The sequence below is a fragment of the Antedon mediterranea genome, chromosome 3 (assembly GCF_964355755.1).
Source record: "Antedon mediterranea chromosome 3, ecAntMedi1.1, whole genome shotgun sequence".
In the NCBI taxonomy this organism is placed as follows: Eukaryota; Metazoa; Echinodermata; class Crinoidea; order Comatulida; family Antedonidae; genus Antedon; species Antedon mediterranea.
In genome coordinates this window covers 11,493,435-11,515,140 of record NC_092672.1, presented here as the reverse complement: position 1 = coordinate 11,515,140, position 21,706 = coordinate 11,493,435, and the positions used below count along the sequence as shown (strand labels likewise).

General features: G+C 30.5%; 1 protein-coding gene across 2 annotated transcripts in view; it reads right to left on the bottom strand.

Annotated features, from left to right (window-relative positions):
- Positions 1-369: 369 nt before the first annotated feature.
- The window catches only part of LOC140044872 (ephrin type-B receptor 1-B-like), a 171,845-nt gene continuing 150,508 nt past the window's right edge, over positions 370-21,706 (bottom strand). For both annotated transcript variants that reach the window (XM_072089563.1, XM_072089564.1), the window contains 12 exons: positions 14,928-15,163; positions 13,854-13,917; positions 11,460-11,571; positions 10,086-10,142; positions 8,615-8,676; positions 8,179-8,313; positions 7,335-7,520; positions 6,929-6,990; positions 6,333-6,533; positions 5,323-5,475; positions 4,610-4,797; positions 370-3,990 (listed from right to left, as the gene is read on the bottom strand). In XM_072089563.1, coding sequence (XP_071945664.1) covers positions 3,732-3,990; positions 4,610-4,797; positions 5,323-5,475; positions 6,333-6,533; positions 6,929-6,990; positions 7,335-7,520; positions 8,179-8,313; positions 8,615-8,676; positions 10,086-10,142; positions 11,460-11,571; positions 13,854-13,917; positions 14,928-15,163 — 1,715 coding nt within the window. In that variant the 3' untranslated portion in view covers positions 370-3,731. The remainder of the gene's footprint in view (positions 3,991-4,609; positions 4,798-5,322; positions 5,476-6,332; positions 6,534-6,928; positions 6,991-7,334; positions 7,521-8,178; positions 8,314-8,614; positions 8,677-10,085; positions 10,143-11,459; positions 11,572-13,853; positions 13,918-14,927; positions 15,164-21,706) is intronic.

Below are 21,706 nucleotides of genomic sequence, written 5' to 3'. Positions count from 1 at the left end.
AAATATTAAACATTTCTCCATCAGTGTTGCTTGCTGTCACCTTGGTTACCAGTGGGCATCACGTCAATATAATTGTATAATAGTTAATTAATTATATCAATAACAATAAATAAATCATTATCAGGTTCCTCTTTTGCAAAAAAATTGCAAAAACATAAACAATATGGCCTTTTTAAAATTCAGTTATTTTGTACTAGTAGTGCTATATTAACGTATTATTTCTTATGGTGTCATAAGACCAAAAACAAATTGCCGATTTTTTGACAAAATCATCCAAAATATGGCCTTTTCAAAATGCTACCTATTTGATAATAATACACAGACATATTTTCTTCAAAATGGCTACAAAGTATGTCTACTTCACAACAAAAAAATAATATAAAGATGGCACTTTTTAAACAAGCATTTTTATTTCTTTTCCATAATTACAACCAACCATGCTACGTTTATATTGCTAGTTCGAAAGATATTCTACTTGAAATCGACCTTTAAAAAAAGATTAAATCAAATTATCGTTTTAATATAATCTATTGGTCGACTGGATGATCAACCCGGGTAAAATTTGCAATTTTTACAACATTTTTGGCTAATATCTTATTTACAACAATTTGTTGGAGGATCTTATCAATCCTCTCCACTCTAGACAATATCTTTTTTTTTACAGAAAGACTCTAAAAGAAACTTATTCAACTTTGGTTGAATCAACAAATATTAAAATCAGTAAACACAGTCATTAAAAATACTTATTTTACAGTGAATTAATAAATATAACCAGGAGTAAATAAAAGGCATATCAAAAAAAAAACATTCCTAAACAAACAAAAATAGGTAAGGTGTAAATAAAGTGATAAAAATATGAAATTAAAGTACCTATGAAAATAGCCTCTTAAAGAAAGAGTAAAAGTAATTTTTCTTTTAGAATAGTAGCATTATAAAACTTTCAAAGTACCGGCGTAAGTAATTTAACAAGGATTGATATGCAAGAACTAATTTTTAAACTATTGAGTCAAGAGATCAATACAGCATTCTGTTAGGGATGGGATCTTCATGTCAAAGGTCACCTATTCATGGTTTTAAAACCCAGACAACAAATTTTCTTATTGTAATTTTTATCAACAAAATATGTCACATATATCAAACAAAATGTTCTACAATGACAATATTGCAAACTCTCTTTTTTACTAACACCCATATTGCGTAATATATAAATCTAGTATTTTTCACAGCAAATATAAAATATGTTTTCTACAAGGAGGTATTTTAATAGGAGAATGGAAGCTCGAAATGATAAAGAAGGATGACATGTGAAAACGGATTTAAGATTGTGCCTACAGTGTGTTACGAGCGGAGCTTTTAATTACTGTATACTAATCTAGGCTATGCGAGAATATTTCTGTATAAAAAAGTCACAATCATATTTATCTTAATCGCTCTTACTGCCAGTCAAAATTTAATTATCATTATTCACATTTGTCAGTAGTTTAAAAGTTGGTGCAAATGGAAATGAGGTACCAGAGACGAATTTATAAAAGTCACATATAAAAATAATCAACAATGCAAGGGACTTAATCCTTAACAACACAAATTAACACTACAGGTAACCATGTCAATAGAGAATTGGCCAATTTATAAAATGTCTCTGCCATTGGACAAAAAATAAAAAATGATTTTGATGCGGATGATGTTGATACAACAAATGATAATCATATTGTTTCCAAGACCATCATGATAATGATATTACTGAAAAAAGTTGACAAATGACACTTATGATGATGATCCTGATGATGTTAAGAAGAACATGGCACTGATTTTGAAGACAACAATGATGATTTTCAAATAAACTTAATTTATGCTAATAATAATGATATTGATTTTGATGATAACAATAATACTGTATTTTTACAGTATTCGGACAGATATTGGAAAGGCAAAAGTATAACAAATACTGTAAATATAAAACATAAATCAGGCTAAATAAAAACTTTGATTGTTTCGTAAAAACTCCTTCTATAATGAAACATGTCAAAATCAACATAAAATACTTTTTTTCTCCTAAACGCAGAAAAAATACAATATCAAAATTCAGAGTGTTGAGTAATCAATGATATGTATAGGCCTATTGCTTATTGTACAACAATGCTTATCATAACAAAAATATTACAATTTAAGTAACAGGCCACTGATGATGTTGATAATGTATCACATTAACTGTACTTTACATATTTTAAAAATAAAACATTTAAACAAGTTTATAAACTTTGCATTACTGAACATTTCATGTTTCATAAATGAATTCAGTAGAGTTAAATAAAAATATAATTCCTTATAACTATTTTTTTATTTTAGGTTGCAAGTACAAGGTATACACACCTATTATACTTACATCTCTTTCAAATATCTTCAAATAAATCACACTAAGATATTAAAATTTTTATATACATATTTTGTATACTTATATTATTATAATATTAAATCTTGAAACTCTTAAAACAGCAAGATTTATGACATTTCAGTACAATTATCCCTTAATTGCCACTGTGTGGACGAAGTGAAATTAAAATATAAAAACATTTTATCTTCAATGGATAAATTACCGCTTAGAAGGTTCCTCTTGTTACAATGTCAGATAAGGGAAGAGTGAAATTATGTACTTTCTCTCTTCCCTGGTCAGATAAAGCAGTTTTACTTATTTTTGTTTTATGTCATTCATCTGGCAATTTTATATTTATTTTTCCTTTATTTTGGTTTACTTTTATTTATAATATATACTCATATACATATATTAATCAAAATCTGTTGGGACATTTAACCAACTATAAATGTGTGCCAATTCCAGTTCCAGTAAACTTTACGAGAAGGCGCCAACATCTTGGATCATTGTACTTCAAATGATCAAAAATAGTCCCTCTGAAATGTTAACCAATCTAGACAGGTTTGTGCTTAAATCGACTTTTAAACTAATAAACAATCTTAAATATTATACAAATGTCATTTCATGTTTTTATGTTCATTTCAATTACAGAAGTTTGAAGATGCAATTTTATGAAAATATTTTCGTCTTCTACTTAGTGCAACCTGATACAATTAGGTAAATCTTTGTGCAAAATCAAACAAATTTGATAATATATCTTAACATAAAATTCTCCATCTTAAAGACAATCCCCATTTGTTTTGTATAAATTACAAGTTAAAGTCTTGTCGATATTATACAATTTTATTGTAGGATATAATCTTTATGCATTTTTCTAAAGTCCATTCTTTGTTTAAAATAAAAATGGTCTGGTATTAATTAGTGTCATCGTTACCTAATATCAACTCTTGAAATTTATTATTTTTCATATTTTTACAGAAAACCATTTTATTGTACCGATTTCACCCTTGCGCTTTAATTTAATATTATCATTCCCTCCTCCCTCACCCCACAACAAAAATTATTAAAAAAAAAAAAATGTTGAAATCAACAACATGTCAAATGTCAGAGAATAACATTTTATTTCGTAGTGATTTTATGTAAATGGTATGCATAATTATGCATATATTACAACCAATGTCCATACACAGTATAAATTTGCATATTAAACTTAATCCAGTTTCTTTATCTTATCACTATATTTCATTTGTTCTGTCAGTTTTAATTTATCTATATTATATAATCCTTATTTTTATATTAAAAGTGTAATTGTTGACGCTTTTTAATAATCACGTCATACCTAATATACACATCTCTAACATCATACAAATGTTTCGCCATTAGAATCCATACGTGCTCGAATCATTTGAATCCCTTTCATAATCTTTTTCTGGTGTCCAACAAGATTAATTCCGAGTCGAGGCAGGTCGTTGGCACAAAGGTGAGCGATGTCGCGTAGTTTCACGTACCCAGCATGTTCAAATGTATCTCTGTATCGTGTCATTTTCATGCTATCTAACCATTCTTCTACGTTCTGGAACTTGGCCATCTCTTGCATGGCAGCATCAAGAGGATTCTCTCTAAAAATATAAAAACAACAAATAAATGTGTATTCTCCATCTTCACAAGAAAAAAGATATATTTGATAGAGCAGGATGGCATGAAGGGTAGGGAAGGGATATGGGACTAGCAATACTGTAAAAGGCATACTGCTTGTATACTTCCACTGCTTCATCCTTCAGGTGGGACAAAGCCATTGATCCATTGTACATACATTGAAAATGCGCACGATAAAGGAGTAGGATAAGTAAGTAAATTCGAGGGATTCTCTCGTTGTATGCTAATCTGGGAGAACAGTCTTGAACTGAAAAGGTCACCAAGTATAAAAAAAACATTTTTTTCAATTCAAACTTTATAATTTTATATGATTTGGAAAACTCTTAAAGCATGTCATCATGTTGTATTGTTTATGAAGAAGCCTGCCCTAAAAATTGTAAAATGAAGTGCTAAACTAATGTTCTATCTTATCTCTTTGTTAACATGTAGGTGGCACTTCCCAATTGGATTCAATGCACAGATTAGAAAATGAGGGTAAATGGAGAATTTAAAATAATGATAATGGCATTCTAGACCACTTTATTTACAACCAGCAAGAAAGTGAAAGTACTGGATACAATATTTGTCTTTGCAAGTACTTACCTAACTTTAGCCATGCTCAAAAGTATGCTTGGGTTTCTAGCTAGCCTGTCAAGAGTTGATACCAGAGTGCCAAACGTTGGCCTGTGAAGTCTGTCCTTCTGCCAACAATCTAACATCATTTGATAGCTAGCTTGAGGACAATCCATTGGTGGTGGAAGACGGTATCCCTTTTCTACAGCTTGTAGAACCTGAAAAATTGAACAAAAAGTTTATATTGTAGTTCAAAAAACAAATCAAATAACATTTTTGTCAATGGGAAAAAAAACCCTGCACAACAATCCAGAAAAAAAGATGTCAATGTTTAAAACAGTTTATTGGTACACAAGACATACTCCTATTCACGAAACAACCTTATTATTAAGGGGACAATTTGTTGGGCTCTTTATTTCATATGGCCTAATATTACAACCTACTGACTCAATTTGCAAGACGGCTTTGCATAAACCATATTTCGTTTTATTTCTCTCTGTTTTTTAAGGAATTATAAATTAAATTTACACCACAGTTTTATATGTATTACACAGGACATTGTATTTTACATAATTTGTTGTATAAAAAATCATGTGAGGAGTATAATGCTAGAACTACCTTAAAGGAACACCCCTGGTACCCAATCAAGTGCCCCCAATAAAGCTGTTCCTGAATAGGGCTCATGGTTGTAGTGTTAAACAATAAACTGTATTTCTTCTCATTCATAACAAATTAATACATACATCATGGTTTGACCAGTTCCAATATGGCCGCTCCCCATAGGACATGACTTCCCACATAACGATCCCATAACTCCATACGTCTGACGCAGAAGTAAATTTTTTGTAAGATATTGCCTCAGGTGACGTCCATCTTACTGGGATTTTTCCTCCTCCCTGTAACAAAAAAAACAAAAAACATTGAGACAAAAAGGTTAGAGACAATTTTATTAAGGAAACAAAATATATACATATACTATTTGTTTTAATATCCAGACCTTTTAAACTCTCCTGATAATATTAATAATAAACAAAACATACAATGGCTATAATGCCTTTAGTGACTGGTTTATTACCAAAATTGATGCCCCAGATTTGTCATAGCACCCTCAACGTTTGGATTTTTTAAAAGTTACATAGAGACTAGCAAACCAACATACATATGCCAGCCTAGTTTCTTGTGACATGTTGTCTTAAAACCTTCTGGCTGTAACTAATTTGACCGGTTTTTCTTTGGCTGTTTCCTGTCCAGTAGTATCAAATTCTTTAATTTTAGACAGTTTTCAAATATTTTTAAATTCACTTAAATCACATGTTTTATATTGACTTTGCTGAATCGACTATTATGTATTTTATCCGTTTATTTTATATTGACACTGTTGATTCGTCTATTTGTTTTTTAAATATTTTTATATAGTTTATTTTATATCATTGTTGTTACTTTGGGAGTACGGAACCTGAACTCTTGTTATAGTGATTAAGTTCACTTTTAGGTTCCTGCCTACTCCCTTAGTTTCTGTGTTTTGTTTGTTTGTAACTGGTTTTTGGCAATAAATAATAATAATAATAATAATAATCAAGTTTTGAGACTAAACGAAATTACACAAAACTTGGAATGCTTCTTATTGTGTGGGCATCATCTATGTGTAGGAGCGTCCATAAATAAATGACTTTATAACACCCTAGTTGTATTCCGGGGGGCAACCCTGTACAATAGTGAGATACTTGCATCTCATCATTGAAAATAACACTACCTTTGTTTCATATGCTCCTTCTTCTTTTTCTCTCGATAAACCAAAGTCTGCGACCTTACAGTCAAGAGTCTCATCTACGAGTATATTCCTGGCTGCCAGGTCACGGTGTACATAGTTCATTTCCGATAAATAGCGCATACCAGATGCTATGCATCTAAGCATACCTACGAGTTGTACCATTGTGAATTGGCCATCATGCTCCTATAGAGGTAAGAAATAACAATCTACAATCAACAACAACTGGCATTTATGCTAATAAAAGTAAAATAAGAGTAAACAATTACAATTTTATGTTACAAAAGTTATTTTTCGACACTCCAAATAAAGGACTACAAAATGACAAAAACCGTAACTAAAAATTAGTATAACATTTATAGAATGATATAATGAATATTGATCTTTCCCATCGAGACAGTGGATGAAAGGGGACAGTAGATAAAATAAGATAGACAGAGCATGTTTAAGACATCATTCAACTTTTTAAGAAAGCGAAGCTAGATCTACAAGTTCTTCATTTTAGTTGCAAACTTATTTAAATAAACAAATTTGTGTTAATTTTCTTGAATTGTAAAAAAATATACTAGATGTTAACTTACACGAAGAAATGTATCCAGTGCTCCATTTGCAACAAATTCTGTAATAATCATCGCTGGACGAGCTATAAAAATTGTAAGAAATACACACAATGTCAAAATGAATTGAGAAATTGTAATTCACTATTCAATAACATTTTGATTGTAATAATAAAAATAATAATATGTCAATCTTATATAGCGCTTTGCTTAAAGCTTCTAAGCGCTTCACAATATTGCCCCGGTTATCTAATTGAATTAGTTTGAAATGTAGATTATGAATTTAAAATGGTCATAAGTTCATGTGAACCAGATGCTAAATTGTATTCTCTCGCATAAGATAGCAATTAACTAGTAGACACAAATTCTACTGAAGAAGAAACACAATTTTATTTTAAACACCACTACAACAGGTGTGTTGTCTTCTCACTTTTTGTCACAACGCCAAGAAGTTCAACGACATTTGGGTGAAGGAACTGTCCCATGATAGAAGCTTCTAACAGGAAATTATGTCGGTCAGACTCGGACGCGCCAGGCTTCAACATCTTCACAGCAACTTTACGATTTGAACTGTCTGCTTGACGAAGGAAACCACTACACACATCACCAAATTCACCTACATATTAAAAAAATATTATGAAATTAAATTATTTTGCATCGTTTAAATTTTAAAAACTTGCAAATTGATAAAAGAAAAAAACAGAAAAAATGACCACTATTATGGGTGTAAAATATAATATTGAATACAAAACCAAATAAATCAATATCATAGTTTAAACTTTAAACATCTTAAAACTTACAGCCTGTATTGCATGTGTAACATACGTAATTACGTTATTTTCTAAGGACCAGAGATTCCAAAAACAAAGGATTGAATGAATGAATTATATGACTGTATGAATAGAGGCCACTATGACGTTTGAAGTAACTAACTAATGATTAGTTAGTTAGTTATGTCAATTGGTCAATTTTACCTTAAGCAAATCAACTAGCTGATGCAACGAGCACGAGTTTGTAAAACTTAGGTACTCATTTTTTTAGAGGGTTAGCTTTAGGTGATGTCGCTTTTTTTTTATAGGTGATTTGGATGGGTTAGGGTTGGGTTTATAAAAAAAGATTTTTTGTTAATAGTTTATAGTAAAGACATCTAGTATGGACATTTGTACTGATGATGATTATTTGTACACCAATAATTGTAGCAAGAATTATTATATAAAAGATGTATACTTTGCCAGAAATTCACAACACTTGAATATAACAAACAGAATACATACCACCTCCAATAACAGCAATGATTCGGATTGAATTTGCTTCTATCTCAGTTGTGAACTCCTTCAATGCCCTGTCAGGGTCACCATATATACTGGGGTCAACATACGTCCGAGGCTTACTCAGTTGTGGAAGGGCAACTATACCAACATATACAAAAATATTTTATATTTAAAAATGTATTTCAAAAGTTTATCTTAAGATTATGGTTTCATTGAAAGTAAGACAAATGGCAAAGTAGAATACTCCCAGTCAATTAAATCATTATTAAAGGTTCCTCCATTTAGAGATAGACACAATATAAGTCATTAATATTTTCTAATTATGTTACGCCAAACCTTGTCAATTACAGTTATTATAGTAACGTTACCTTACCATTGCTTAAGAATTAGTTTATAAAAAACATGTAATAAATGTAATATTTAAAGAGATTAATCTAACCTTCACCATTTGAGTTTGAATAAATGATTCCCTCTGTTGATGGTAACGGGTCTTTCCCCTTCCTATGAGAAAACAAAATTAGAACATTCAGTTTAAAAATAATTATTCATAAAGCATATTTCATACAAATTTATATTCTATCATACATTTATTACCTTGGAGACTGTCAGAAGTATAAACCAGAATTAAAATTTTGTTTTAATGTTAAATTTGAAACCCTTGTGATTTTTCAACGGTTTCTGTTACTATGGTGACAAGATCAAACACTGCGCGAGCTGGTACACATATGTGTTAATTAGATGCGGAACGCGATTTTCCCTTTGATGTTGACATGCCTGCTAAAACAATTTCATCAATCAAAATATTTTTTTGATAATAGAAATCTTAAATTGGCATTTTGCCTTCTCAATATTTAGAGTGATAAATATTTTCTCAAGAATATGCAAATTCTTCATCAGTTTTCTTTAACAACGTTCTTTACTGCTTACAGCGATTTAAAATAAAGCTGAAAGCAAGACTTATTTCACCATAAAAAATAATAAATTATCAACGAAAATGGCAAAGTTCAAGAAAAATTCAAGGAAAGTTTTAAATACAGTATTAAAGTGGAGTCGATTAGATATGAAATATTAAAATTTGAATACAGTTCAGTAAGGTGCAACTTAAAATTAATTTAAAGTCCACAGCCTTTAAAAAAAAGATAAGGGGGTTTAAAGAAACCAAACAGATACAAATGCAAAGGGGGTAAATTTGAATCTGAGTGAGTGTGTGGTCAACATTGAAAGGGACTAAATTCATTTTCAAATTATGCAGTATATATAAAACAAAATAACAAAATAACAAAATATATATTGAAAATAAATGTTCTTGTTAAATTCACACATTATGTTAGTTTATAAATTAAATTTTAAAAATATATACATGAAAAATGCATAATAATCAAATAAATTATATAAGAATTACATATACAATTTTAAAATTAAAAATAATATATTTAGAAAAAAAAAACGTGTCCTGTATCATGCAATTTTTAACATACATATTAAAAATGAGTAAAAATCATTTTAGGGTGTCTTTTGAATAAAAGGGGTGAATTTTAAAATCAGGCAATAGATTTCAATAAGTTTTAATCAAAATAGAACATTATCACATATGAAATATGAATGTGAACATTTTTTAATAAAAAAAATACATGGCATACTTTAAATGGCAACATACAAAACAAAAACAAGGCTTATGCTCTGTCTACACTATCAAAATGTATGTGACAAAAAAATGTGATGTGCCCATATACAGTATGGGCATGATGATGTCATATTACTAAACATAATTGGGCATATCACTACCATATTTGGCCACATCACACTTCTTTTGTCAAACAAGTTTGATAGTGTAGACAGAGCCTTAGTAGATAAACATGCCGTTAACCAATCAAATGTGAGGGTTTAAGATAAAGAGCATCCTCAATTACCAATAGCGAACAGAAAGTGGTATCTGAGCATACAAACGATCATCCAACTTGGAATAGCTGAAGCGTGAAGATAGAAATATGTTGAAAAATGCGTAAAACTAATCTACTCTTTAGTTTCTTTATCTGCTTTACCAGTTGCATTTCCCTGATTGTTAATGTCAGACTCCCGAATCAATGTTTTGACTATATTTTAAGTATTAAAGTTTTAACCATGCCTTGATAAATTTAAATGTTGGATTGGCCATATTTTATTTGCGGAAGCCACAGTGCAGAAGCTAACACAGGGCCGTAGCCACTACTACAGTTGGTAAGGTTTCACCTGACCACTTTTTGACAGAGGCCTTGAAACCCCTGTGGCCCGCACAGAAATTGTCCCACTTTTTTGTGACCATCCCACCACTTTAATTCTTGTATTTACGGCAAAGTAACATCAGCACACCGGGAGAAAAGACAATTTCCACGTTTTTCAAATAGTGTAATGTACAGTATATACAGAGGATCTACATCTTTACATTGCATTCGAATGATGAGGCCGTGAGAGTAAGCTATCTTATCTAATACAAGCAAAATGGCAAAGAGTAGTAGTTAACTATCACCATTTTACTATATTACTGCCAAGTAAAACTTAACTGAGGTACTTTTACAATCCGAAAAATCACTGTTGCATGTGGTTCATTTTGCGCTGGATTCACTTTCTTAAGCAGAAAAGTCACAAGTTTGTTTCTTTTATGGTTTATTTGTTTTACTAATTGCCATGGATAATTTACAAACTGGCAAGTTTAGGAATCGATCTATAAATCTTATTTTTTCAACCCATTGCAAAGGTTTATTACGACAATCTGGTACTATTATATTTAAGACATAATCAAAACAGAGTCAAGAATCTACATCAACAACCTTCCACTCCCTCAAGAGTGAATACAATAAGTTGATAACAAGCTCTATGGACATACTATGCGTACATGGTAAGATGTAATAGGTTTAATTTGTAATATATACAATATGAATGTATATTAAATGATAGTAATACTAAAGTAATATTTGCTTGTTGAATTCCTCCATATGCATTCAAATTATACATCATTTTTCACAGATGATGTTTAAAATAAAGTTAATAAGTTTAAATTGTTGACACATTTTAAAATTAAAATTATTTAAAGATATGTATTAATAAAGAAATACATTTATACAAATATTAGCCAATTATTATATACAAAATCATCAAAATGAATGAATCAATAAATCCCCAGATTTATTGCTATTAGGAATATTATATATATAAAAAACAATTATTGATAGTAGAGCTATGTTATACATAAAAATTAAAACAATGCACATCTATTCTTTTTAATATTTTTAAATAGAAATACAAACCTCCTTCTCACGGACAAGTAGATAATGGCCAGTATCACAATGAAAATAAACACCGCTGCGGCAGCCATGGCTACAATTGGTCCTATTCCGAATGGAGTATTGTCATCAGCATCTACAAGATTACACAAATGCAACATTTTAGTCTAAAAACATAAATCTGTCAATTTATTTCTAGAAAGTACTTAATTTCTGTATATTTTACTTTTTTGTCAACTACTAAAAATAGGTATAATATATATGGCTAATAAAAGATAAGCCCAAAGGATATATAAGTCAATATATATTTTATGATCATTTATAAAATAAATATAAACCCTGACTTACATTTATAGGAAATGTTATTTAACAGGTTGTCAGTAGCCATTAAATTTCTTTTTTGTGTTCATACTTGATTTTGCATAGTTTGTAACAATAATAATTTTTATCTATCTAAATATTATTTTTATTTCTTTTTTCCCCTCTTTACTGATAACGTATCACTTATAAATACAATATTTATATAAGTGTTCTTCAATTATGTCGTCAATTATACTGTTTTTGCGTTTTGTTTTTAAGATATAGTGATATTATTAGAAGAGTTTCTAAATCTTTATCTGGTTGTTCTTCATTCCTCCTTTTTTCTTAAAGTCCCATTCCCTACGTTTTTTAGATCTAATTTAAGGTCAAAAACTACATTTAATGTAAAAATAAATACTATGTGGTCCTATTGCGATAACTTTTTTCCTATGTCTAGCGTACAATTTCCGTATGTTACTGCCACTTACCAGCTAAGGCCTACAAAACTAAGCCTAGTTAGGCTAGGCCTAAAGACCGTCCACGAGAAGACATTCGACACAAGCTGTAGTGCATTGTTTCTATATTGTTATCATAATTTACCATAAAACGTACATTTTATGACCTGGTTTAATGTTGTTAAAGTAATATATATGCATACTTTTTACAAAATGTCTACAATTGTAGAGAATGGGTCTTTAAGGAAACAAGCATCAAAATATAACACATTTTTCTCAATAAATGTGAGAACTGAAGAGCTTTCATTAAAACCTTCATTTCCATCTTAAAAAGAAAATAGTTGAGTTATGAAACAGGAAAGTAAACTAATCCAAATCATATTTACTTTCTCTCTCTGTTACAATAATGTGATAGTAACTCCAATACAAATGCAAAGCAGGCCTCTAAATATCTGAGTCTAAACATTATTGGATTGTACCTACTGTAGCAGTAAGCAGAACAAGTTTGACTATATTTAAAGTGCGTAAAAATAACTTTGCACTGGGCATATTTTTCTTACTGTGAATGATATTTTTTTCAATAGCGCCATCTATTGGCACTATTCTAGTACTTTTCTCTAGTAAAACAATACAGTAGATTATTATTATATATATATCTTTGTGAAATCAGGGACAATGACATTCAGACTATAAGCTGATTAAAGCCTAACAGCCTTAAGATAAATTCAATATAGTGTTATTACATTTGTCAAGTTTTCAACAGCCGCGGCGCGAAAGAAAAATGCGGCACAGAAATCAGAACAGAATTACAGTGTAGATCTCGATTTGATCTTGTTGTGAAAAAAAGAAATCTCTTTAGAACAATCCTTACTGTAAGATTGATAGAAATAGGTCGCATTTGAATATTGGACTGTGGTCGAATTACGATAACTAAAAGATTTAACAGAATTTGGTTAACGATGTTATTTAAAACTTTGAAAAGTCTGGTATTAGACTTGTATCTTTACCGTTTGATTTAAGATGAATTCTACATAATTTATAGTCACAAGTTTTGATATATGTTTAAGAGTATAAGAAGGTAACATCCTGTTTATTTGAAAAGGTATTAATTTCTATAAAAAGATCAGGAATATAGTAAAAAAAATACAATTTGAAAATGTATATAGTAAAAATATTCAATAACGCACTAAATTCTTTCATAGACAGATTAGATTTTAACACTTTTGATAGTGTTATGTTAAGGCTTAAGGAAGCCATGTATATGTACAGGTGCCTATTTTCTATACATGACAGTCTAAGGTGTACGCTAGACGCTAGACTGAAGTTCGTATTTGAGAATACTTAATTTTCTACCACCAGAACTCAAGAGTGATTGAGTTGTAATTGCCATGCCATGCAGCAGATGTATAATGCTATTCTGCCATAAAATATAGGGAACTAGCTGAAATATCTGCTGTAGCCAGAGTTATACTATCAAATAAGTTGTATTTTTTCAAATAGTAATAACTGGTTTTTTATTGTATATTTTTGTATCCTGAATGATGTATTACTTTGGTATTGTTACAAGCAATATTTGTGCTAGTCTGGAGTTTCCAAAACCTTTTCCTTTAATATAAGTGAGAATTATACTCAATAGAAAGTTATTTTAGGATAAAAATCTTACTTGTTGATGATGCTGATGTTGGATGGCTATACGCTCCAAATCCTGACTTGGTTTGAGCTCGAACCTTAACAAAATGATTAGAAAACATAATTAGAATGTTTAATTAAAGTTGTTAACCTAAACCAATTTTAATGCAAACTAAAACCTTGTTCCCACTACGATGAAAGGCAAGGGCATAAGCGCAACCTAAATATAAATTTGACCTAAGCAATGAATTATTCATACTGTCATTTCTATAGGTTCTATTGGAGACCACTAAACAAGCACCTTTAATTTGTATTGAATTAGTGTTGATGTGGTACATTTGCTATTGAAAGCAATTCTTGCAGTTGGTTTACTTCTGCCACTGCCAGACTGCAATCTAATTCAACCAGTTGTAGAGTAAGGTAAACTCTGTCTACAAACTTTATGATGACACAAAAATGTGATGTGCCCATATTTGGACATGATGATGTCATATCACTGCCATATTTAAGCATATTACTACTATGGCACATTTTTTGACAGTGTAGATAGAGCTTCAGGCTTTACACATTGTGTTTCATAACAAATGATGTTATGGTGTACTATAAACCTTACTTTTAATTGTGTTTATTTGCATTTATACTAGTCTAGCAACACATGAGCATTATGAAGAGTGTAGAAATCAGTTTATACGCAAAGACAAACATTAGTTAAATCTACTGCTATTTAATAGATCTTTCTTTCTCCCCAACAGAGATTGTTTGTAAATAAAATATTGACTACACAAATAGTTTTGCTGTTTGTATGATATACAGATCTAATATTCAAGCATCACATCTATACACATTAAAATGGCCTACAACTACATTCAGCCTTTAAAAAATGTATGTTTAAAGAAAGTTGTACAAAACCATTTAATAGAACCATCAAATAGAACGTTTACCATGCAATACACCTATACAGAACAGGTGATACAAAATAACCAATCAAATGACAAAGATATGTCAAATGTGTTTATACAAACAAACCAAATAGGGACTTTGAAATGCAACCTATATAATTAAAAGATAATTTTAAAAATGTGGACATATGGTGTGAAAAAATATTTACCTGAAATATATATTTATGATTGAGAAGTTGGAGATTTTCAATCAGTTTTTCCTGAATGACTCCGAAAGTTGGAGTGTGCGTCAGATACTTGCCGTCTGTTAGTGGTTGGTCTTGCCGATAGTAACGGATCTGATAACTTATAATTTCTCCATTGGGAAACTCAGGCACTTCCCATTCCAGTTTTACGGACGTTGAGGTAATTTTCCTTGCTATTATCCCTCTGACTGGAGACGGCACTGTAGAGATAATGAGAATACGATTTTTAAAACCGGCATGGTCGTGAAATAAAAAGAAAATGTGGAATAAAATCTTTTAGCACCAAAAATATCCATTACTGTTTTTTTAATTTATAAAATAAAAAAAAAGTAATAATAAAATAAAACTAATGTTTTAAAACATGTTTGAAAGAAAGTATAGATAATGAAAAAAAGAAATCAAAATAATACAGTAATTAAGAAAAAATTATATTTTAGGTAACCAAAAATGGAAAATGAAGGTAATGATAAATGATTAAACAGATTTTATATAATGCTATGGTAACAGAAACATAGAAGCAATGACCAGTAGTTGCCTGTTGGTATAGCGCTTGGTTGTGGTGACAATGATGATATGTTATTGGTTGTGGTCATGAATGATGATATTGGTTGTGGTAGCAATGATTATAGTCATTGATTGTGGTGGAAATGATGAAAATTGATAGTGGTCATATTGATTGTGATAGCAATGGTGACAATGGCCCTGTTTCTGCTGCCAACTAAATACCGTATATTATACGGTATTTTTTGAATACCGTATATATACGGTATATTTTTGGCAGCAGAAACTGCGCTCATAAAAAATATACCGTATTTTGTATACCGTATTTTCCCCACAAAATTTGTGGATAAAATACGGTATTTACAAATTTATACCGTATTTTTTGTACCCGTTTCTGCTGCCAATAAAAAATACCGTATTTTTTTTTTACATGACAAAAGGTCAACATTCGTGTTTTTATTTTCTGTCGCTGTCAGCTGCTTTTTCACACGTGTATAGATATATTCGGCGAAAATGTGGAGCGAAGACGTCACAGTTTTACTAAATAAATGTGTGTGGGGAAGCTAAAATGTCTGGCCAACTAATAAAAGGGACAACCACATTTATAAAGACATTTCTAAAAAAATAAAGCAGGAGTATGGAATAGACTTGTCTCCAAAGCAAGTAAACTCAAAGCTGAAGAGCCTGCGAAAGCAGTACAACATTGCAAAATACAATAACTCGGGGAGGGAACGAATTAATTTTCCCCATTACGATGTTTTCTGTGCTCTCACAACATCTCTATCACTAGGGCTAGGCTGTTGAAAGTGAGACGTAAAACTTCCTTTATTGCGACTTTTAATTATCGACCAAATAAATGAATGGCAATTTGGGTAAAAAAGATGAAATTTAACACGACCACTCAAGAAGTATTGTTAGCAGAAACGGGGTACTAAAAAATGCGGTATAAAAAATACCGTATTTTATACCGTATTTTTATACCGTATTTTGAGCAGTTGCAGCAGAAACAGGCCCAATGGTATTGATGGTTTTATGGTTGATGTGTCAATGATGATGGTACAGTAGTGATGATATTGATTGTGGTGTCAATAATGATGATGGTATTGATTGAGGCTCCAATGATGATGATGGTAGTAACGGTATTGATTGAGGCGCCAATGATGATGATGGTAGTGATGGTATTGATTGAGGCGCCAATGATGATGATGGTAGTGATGGTATTTATTGAGTCACCAGATGCATATAGTAGTGATAGTATTGGTTTAGGTGCCAATGATAATGAAGGTAGTCATGGTATTTATTGAGTCGCCAGATGCATATAGTAGTGATAGTATTGGTTTAGGTGCCAATGATGATGATGGTAGTGATGGTATTTATTGAGGCGCCAATGATGATGATGGTAGTGACGGTATTGATTGAGGCACCAATGATAATGAAGGTAATCATGGTATTTATTGAGTCGCCAGATGCATATAGTAGTGATACAGTATTGGTTTAGGTGCCAATGATAATGAAGGTAGTGATGGTATTTATTGAGGCGTCGATGATGATGGTATTTATGCCAATGATGCATAATAGTATTGATAGTATGGTTGAGGCGCCAATGATGATGAAGGTAATGATGGCATTAATGTAATTGACAAGATGGTGATGATGGTAATGGTTGTGGTAACAATGATGATGGCAGTAACTTTATTGGTTGTGGTGGCATATAATTTGTTATATGACAATAGTGGTGATAGTGATAATATTAAGAATATATGATGAGTAATAAGAAATCCTTACAGAATACCACATTTTCTATATTTATTCCATCAATGCAATTAATATTTGTATTAGTATTTATTAATTTCACAATAATAAATTTTATTTATTCAATAGAGCTTGAACTTCAACAGAAAAAGGCAACCAAATCAAATCTTATATTTTGCTGTACCAGATTAACTGTGCACTGGATGTACGACCTTACCACGTTGAAACACCGGTTCTCGTCAGATTACCGAAGTTAAGCAACGTTGGGCCCAGTTAGAGCTTGGATGAGAGGCCATCTGGGAATACCGGGTACTGTATATAGAGCTGGGGTCCCATTAGGCATTTAAATCAGCACTGCTGTCAGACTCTCATGGCAGCCCCTTCATCTAGTATCTGCCTCAGACGTATTGGCTTATGCCTCTCCTCTGGTTAAGGTGGACACTGGACGAGAGAAGCCCTTGGTCAATGTTGGGTCCAGCCAAAGGTGCTTTAAACATTCCTAGCTTTAGTCAGCATTCAGATTAATGCAAGACTAATTGACATTGTCGTTTACGACAGAAGTCGGCCATTAAAGGATGTACAAACAATTTGTTTTAATTTTATATAGTTATAATGTTATTATTACATTATAATATTATTTATTATATAACACCTATATAAATTCCTGTCATTTGATTGGACGAATGTGGGTCACATGGCGTGCAATAGTACGCACTATTCAACGATCGTTAAATAGTACTTTTTGAAACATTTTTGTGTACGAAAAAAAAACGTCTAGATGTTATATAAAACAAATAATGAATGTTTTGTATTCGTGTAATGGTACAAATAATGGCACTTGGTGAATGATGAAAGGTTATATCAACTCGGCTTTGCCTCGTTGATATAACCTTTCATCATTCACCTCGTGCCATTATTTGTACCATTGCACTCATAAACATTCATTATTTGTATAATATTCAATATATTACATAAACAATTAGTAATATTATAATTATTTTATGAATATAGATGAAAAGCTAAAACTTTGCGTAACTGTTCTAAAATAAAATGCAATAAATAGATATGATATGAAATAAATGAAGCAAATTTATTTTTCATTAAGAAAAACTGAATTATATGTTGTATGCTAACGTTGTATTAAAGTAAACTCACAGTGTAAATATTCAATATGATTTGGATCTGTGGAAATAAAAAATATTAAATTTGTGTATATTATATACTTCAAATATGAAAATAAAATAAAATACTTAAAAAAGAATATTATTATTATTAAAATCAATAGGCATGATTGTTCTGTAAGTATATACCTATTAACAAACAAACATTCAGGATGATAACATAAACATTGTGGATGCTATCGTTCCAACAAACAAAGCATTAAGTGTTATACCTTCTATTTTGCCAAGAACTATATAATCTATATACACGTAATCTCTCAACCATCTCCCCTCTTCCCTATCCTTTCCATATAATTTCAGAGTTGTGCTATGGCTCAGGTGTTAAAACTTGTTTAATGCCATCATTGCATTTTAAAACAAACTATTTATCATCAATGAATGGTATGGTAAATAATATATAAACATTAAAAAAACAACTTCATTTTTATAAACTTTTGTAGGCCAATATGTACAATTGGTCAACATTATTGTCGGATAGTTTTAAAATCTCCAGAAACACAAAAATAGCTGAATACAGAAATGGCACTGGCCACAATGGAACAAATACACTGTCATTAAACATTATAGATATATCCACCACACACGACTAAAGCATTTTACAACATTGTTAAAATATGATTTGTATTTTTTTCTTCATGTGTGTTTATTCATTTTTGGATCTGCATGAACAAAAACAAAACAGCTGCATATTTATGAGAGGGTAAATTCCATCTCCCTTTTCATCAAAGTTAAATTCTTTAAGTTCTATTTAAAGATACATCATCGTTTTTAGTTACAAGATATATTTTGCCAACTTTATAGAAATGGAAAAAAGTTGAAATGTTAAATACAGTTATTACTTTTTTTCCATTCTAGAACAAGAGTAAGAAAAAACATTTCAGGCTTGATATCTTTAGGATTTTTGTTGCATATTTTGAAGTGTTTCTTAATTACATTCTGCTATAGCTTTCAGGTTTCCAACCGACCCACATAACATGATCTAAATGTCCAGTAATATCGATGAAGTATATACAAAGTAGATAATCAGAGAATGTCGAATAAAATGAAAACGTCCATAACAGAGTCAAAATTACTCTCTTGAAATAGTCATAAAACACACATAAAAATGTACATGTAATATTCTTCATCTATTCTCTTGTGATTACTTGTTTGATTGCTATGACCTGCGAGAAAATTGCTGTACGCGTACGGTCAGCACCCGTCACAACAACCAGATAAACTTAAAAAGGATTTATATAAATGGAAAGTTTCAACTGAAATGTGTAAAAGATTGGACATTTTACTCTGGTTAAATGGAGAATTTTAAATAGTTCTTCGTACCGTGAAGTACTTATAAGTTTTCTCTCCATTCATAGCATAATTTACTCCCTTTACGAGCTTTATTCTACGTACTTGAGCTATGTACAAACATTCTTTAACATTATGTTGTTTTTGTAGTCAAAAGTGCCAGTGGCTACGAATCTGGTTTTTCTTACTAGCCATAAACGTGAGAGGTGATAAAAAGCGAGTAACTGTAGATAGACTACGAACATTCTCACAGACAGATGGATAAGAAACGTTAGTGGACACTAGGGGGCAGTTGTCTACACCTTTGTGGATAATAACGATTTGAAAGAGGTGCGAATTTCACACTTTAAAAATTGATAAACAGAATGTTTACAATCTTGATATGGAGTTATAGACAATGAACGTACTAAAACTACATACTTCTGAATATTAAAACAATACCTTGATGTTAAGATTTTGGGACAAAAACAAAAATTACTAATAATTATAATAAAACCAATGTGTTTTTGTATGTTATTGTTAAAGTAGACTTATCTTTAAACAAATATGATATTTGATACTATTAATTTATTCAAAACAAAAGCATTAAAATATTATATCAAAACATCTATTAATCTGATAATTTTCATTTTAATATCTGTTACTTTTATAAAGTACTTTAAATGGTAAATAAATACTGTTAAATCACATTTAATCTGATAAAATTACAACTCTTTCCATTTTAAACATTTATAAAACCATGGCGAAATTATTTCTCTGTATGGAAACCAATCAAAAATAGAAAACGTGCCAGAATCTGTTATTATCATAAAGTACTTTAAAACAGTAAATATCCCAGTGGGACAAGTATTATACATTCATTGATATGAAGTTTAAATGTAAACAAGTTTCAATCATAAGTTACTTTAACAATAAACACAGGCTTAAAGCATTGTTGCATAAAAAACCTTCAAAGCAGTGAAAAATTGAAAGGAATATGTCCCAAGACGGCAGGAATAATTCAGTGAAGGTAGTTGTGTGGAACTCACATTGCGGTCTGTTTTATCTGCCCTGCTCAATGGGAGTATTTTTAAAAAAGTAAATTATGACATTTTGACCAGTATGTTGACAATGTAATAGCATATGTTGTAATGTGAGACAGTTTATACCAAGTGAACTATTACTATTTAACGGGCCAGTTACTTTCTTGTATTTACACATGTGTATATTGATATTTTGAACTTAAGGAACAAAACTGTCAAAATCAATAATAGTACGGGAATATAAAAAAAAAATTGAATTATTAATATTCCATAATTGTGGATATTTTGAAAAATCCAATTTGTCAAACATAAAATTGAAGAATTGTCTAAATTGAATTGCCTAATAACTACAGCATTTATTAACCAATTAGAACACTTGATTCAATCATTTCCCAATAAATGGCAAAAAATATGTCATATGTGAAATGTGTACTGATTTCACTTTGACTTGCATTTGATTTGCATCACCTTCAATGAAATAACCTAATGCGTTTATGAACAACGTCAAAAAACAGATGTGAAACATATATCATATATAATAACTAGCGTGCTAGAACACATTTTGTATTAGTCAGAGAAAGTAGGACCTAGCGCTAACTACGGGCTCGACATAAATAACCTCCCAATAAAAATCACAACACGGTAAGGTTCACATTCGACTCACCTGTTTACCAGAATAGGATCTTGATAGGTGGAATAGTCGAAACTGATAAATTACTAATTTTATCAATTGCAGCTATAAATAGAGGGCGCTTTGACTGCGACAAGAAAATATAGTAGGCCTACATATTAATCCTAATATAAGATTATTTTATCTAAAAATATTGAAATTGCATTCAATGGTTGTTTCAAAGAGCTTAACAAAATGTGTATGGAAAAAGAGAAAAGAAAATAAAGATATAAAATTCATTGTATTTAAATCACTTAAGATGCCAATGTTTAAAAGCTTACCTTACAAATAAATATATTATACTAATACTAATACTAATTGATACTAATT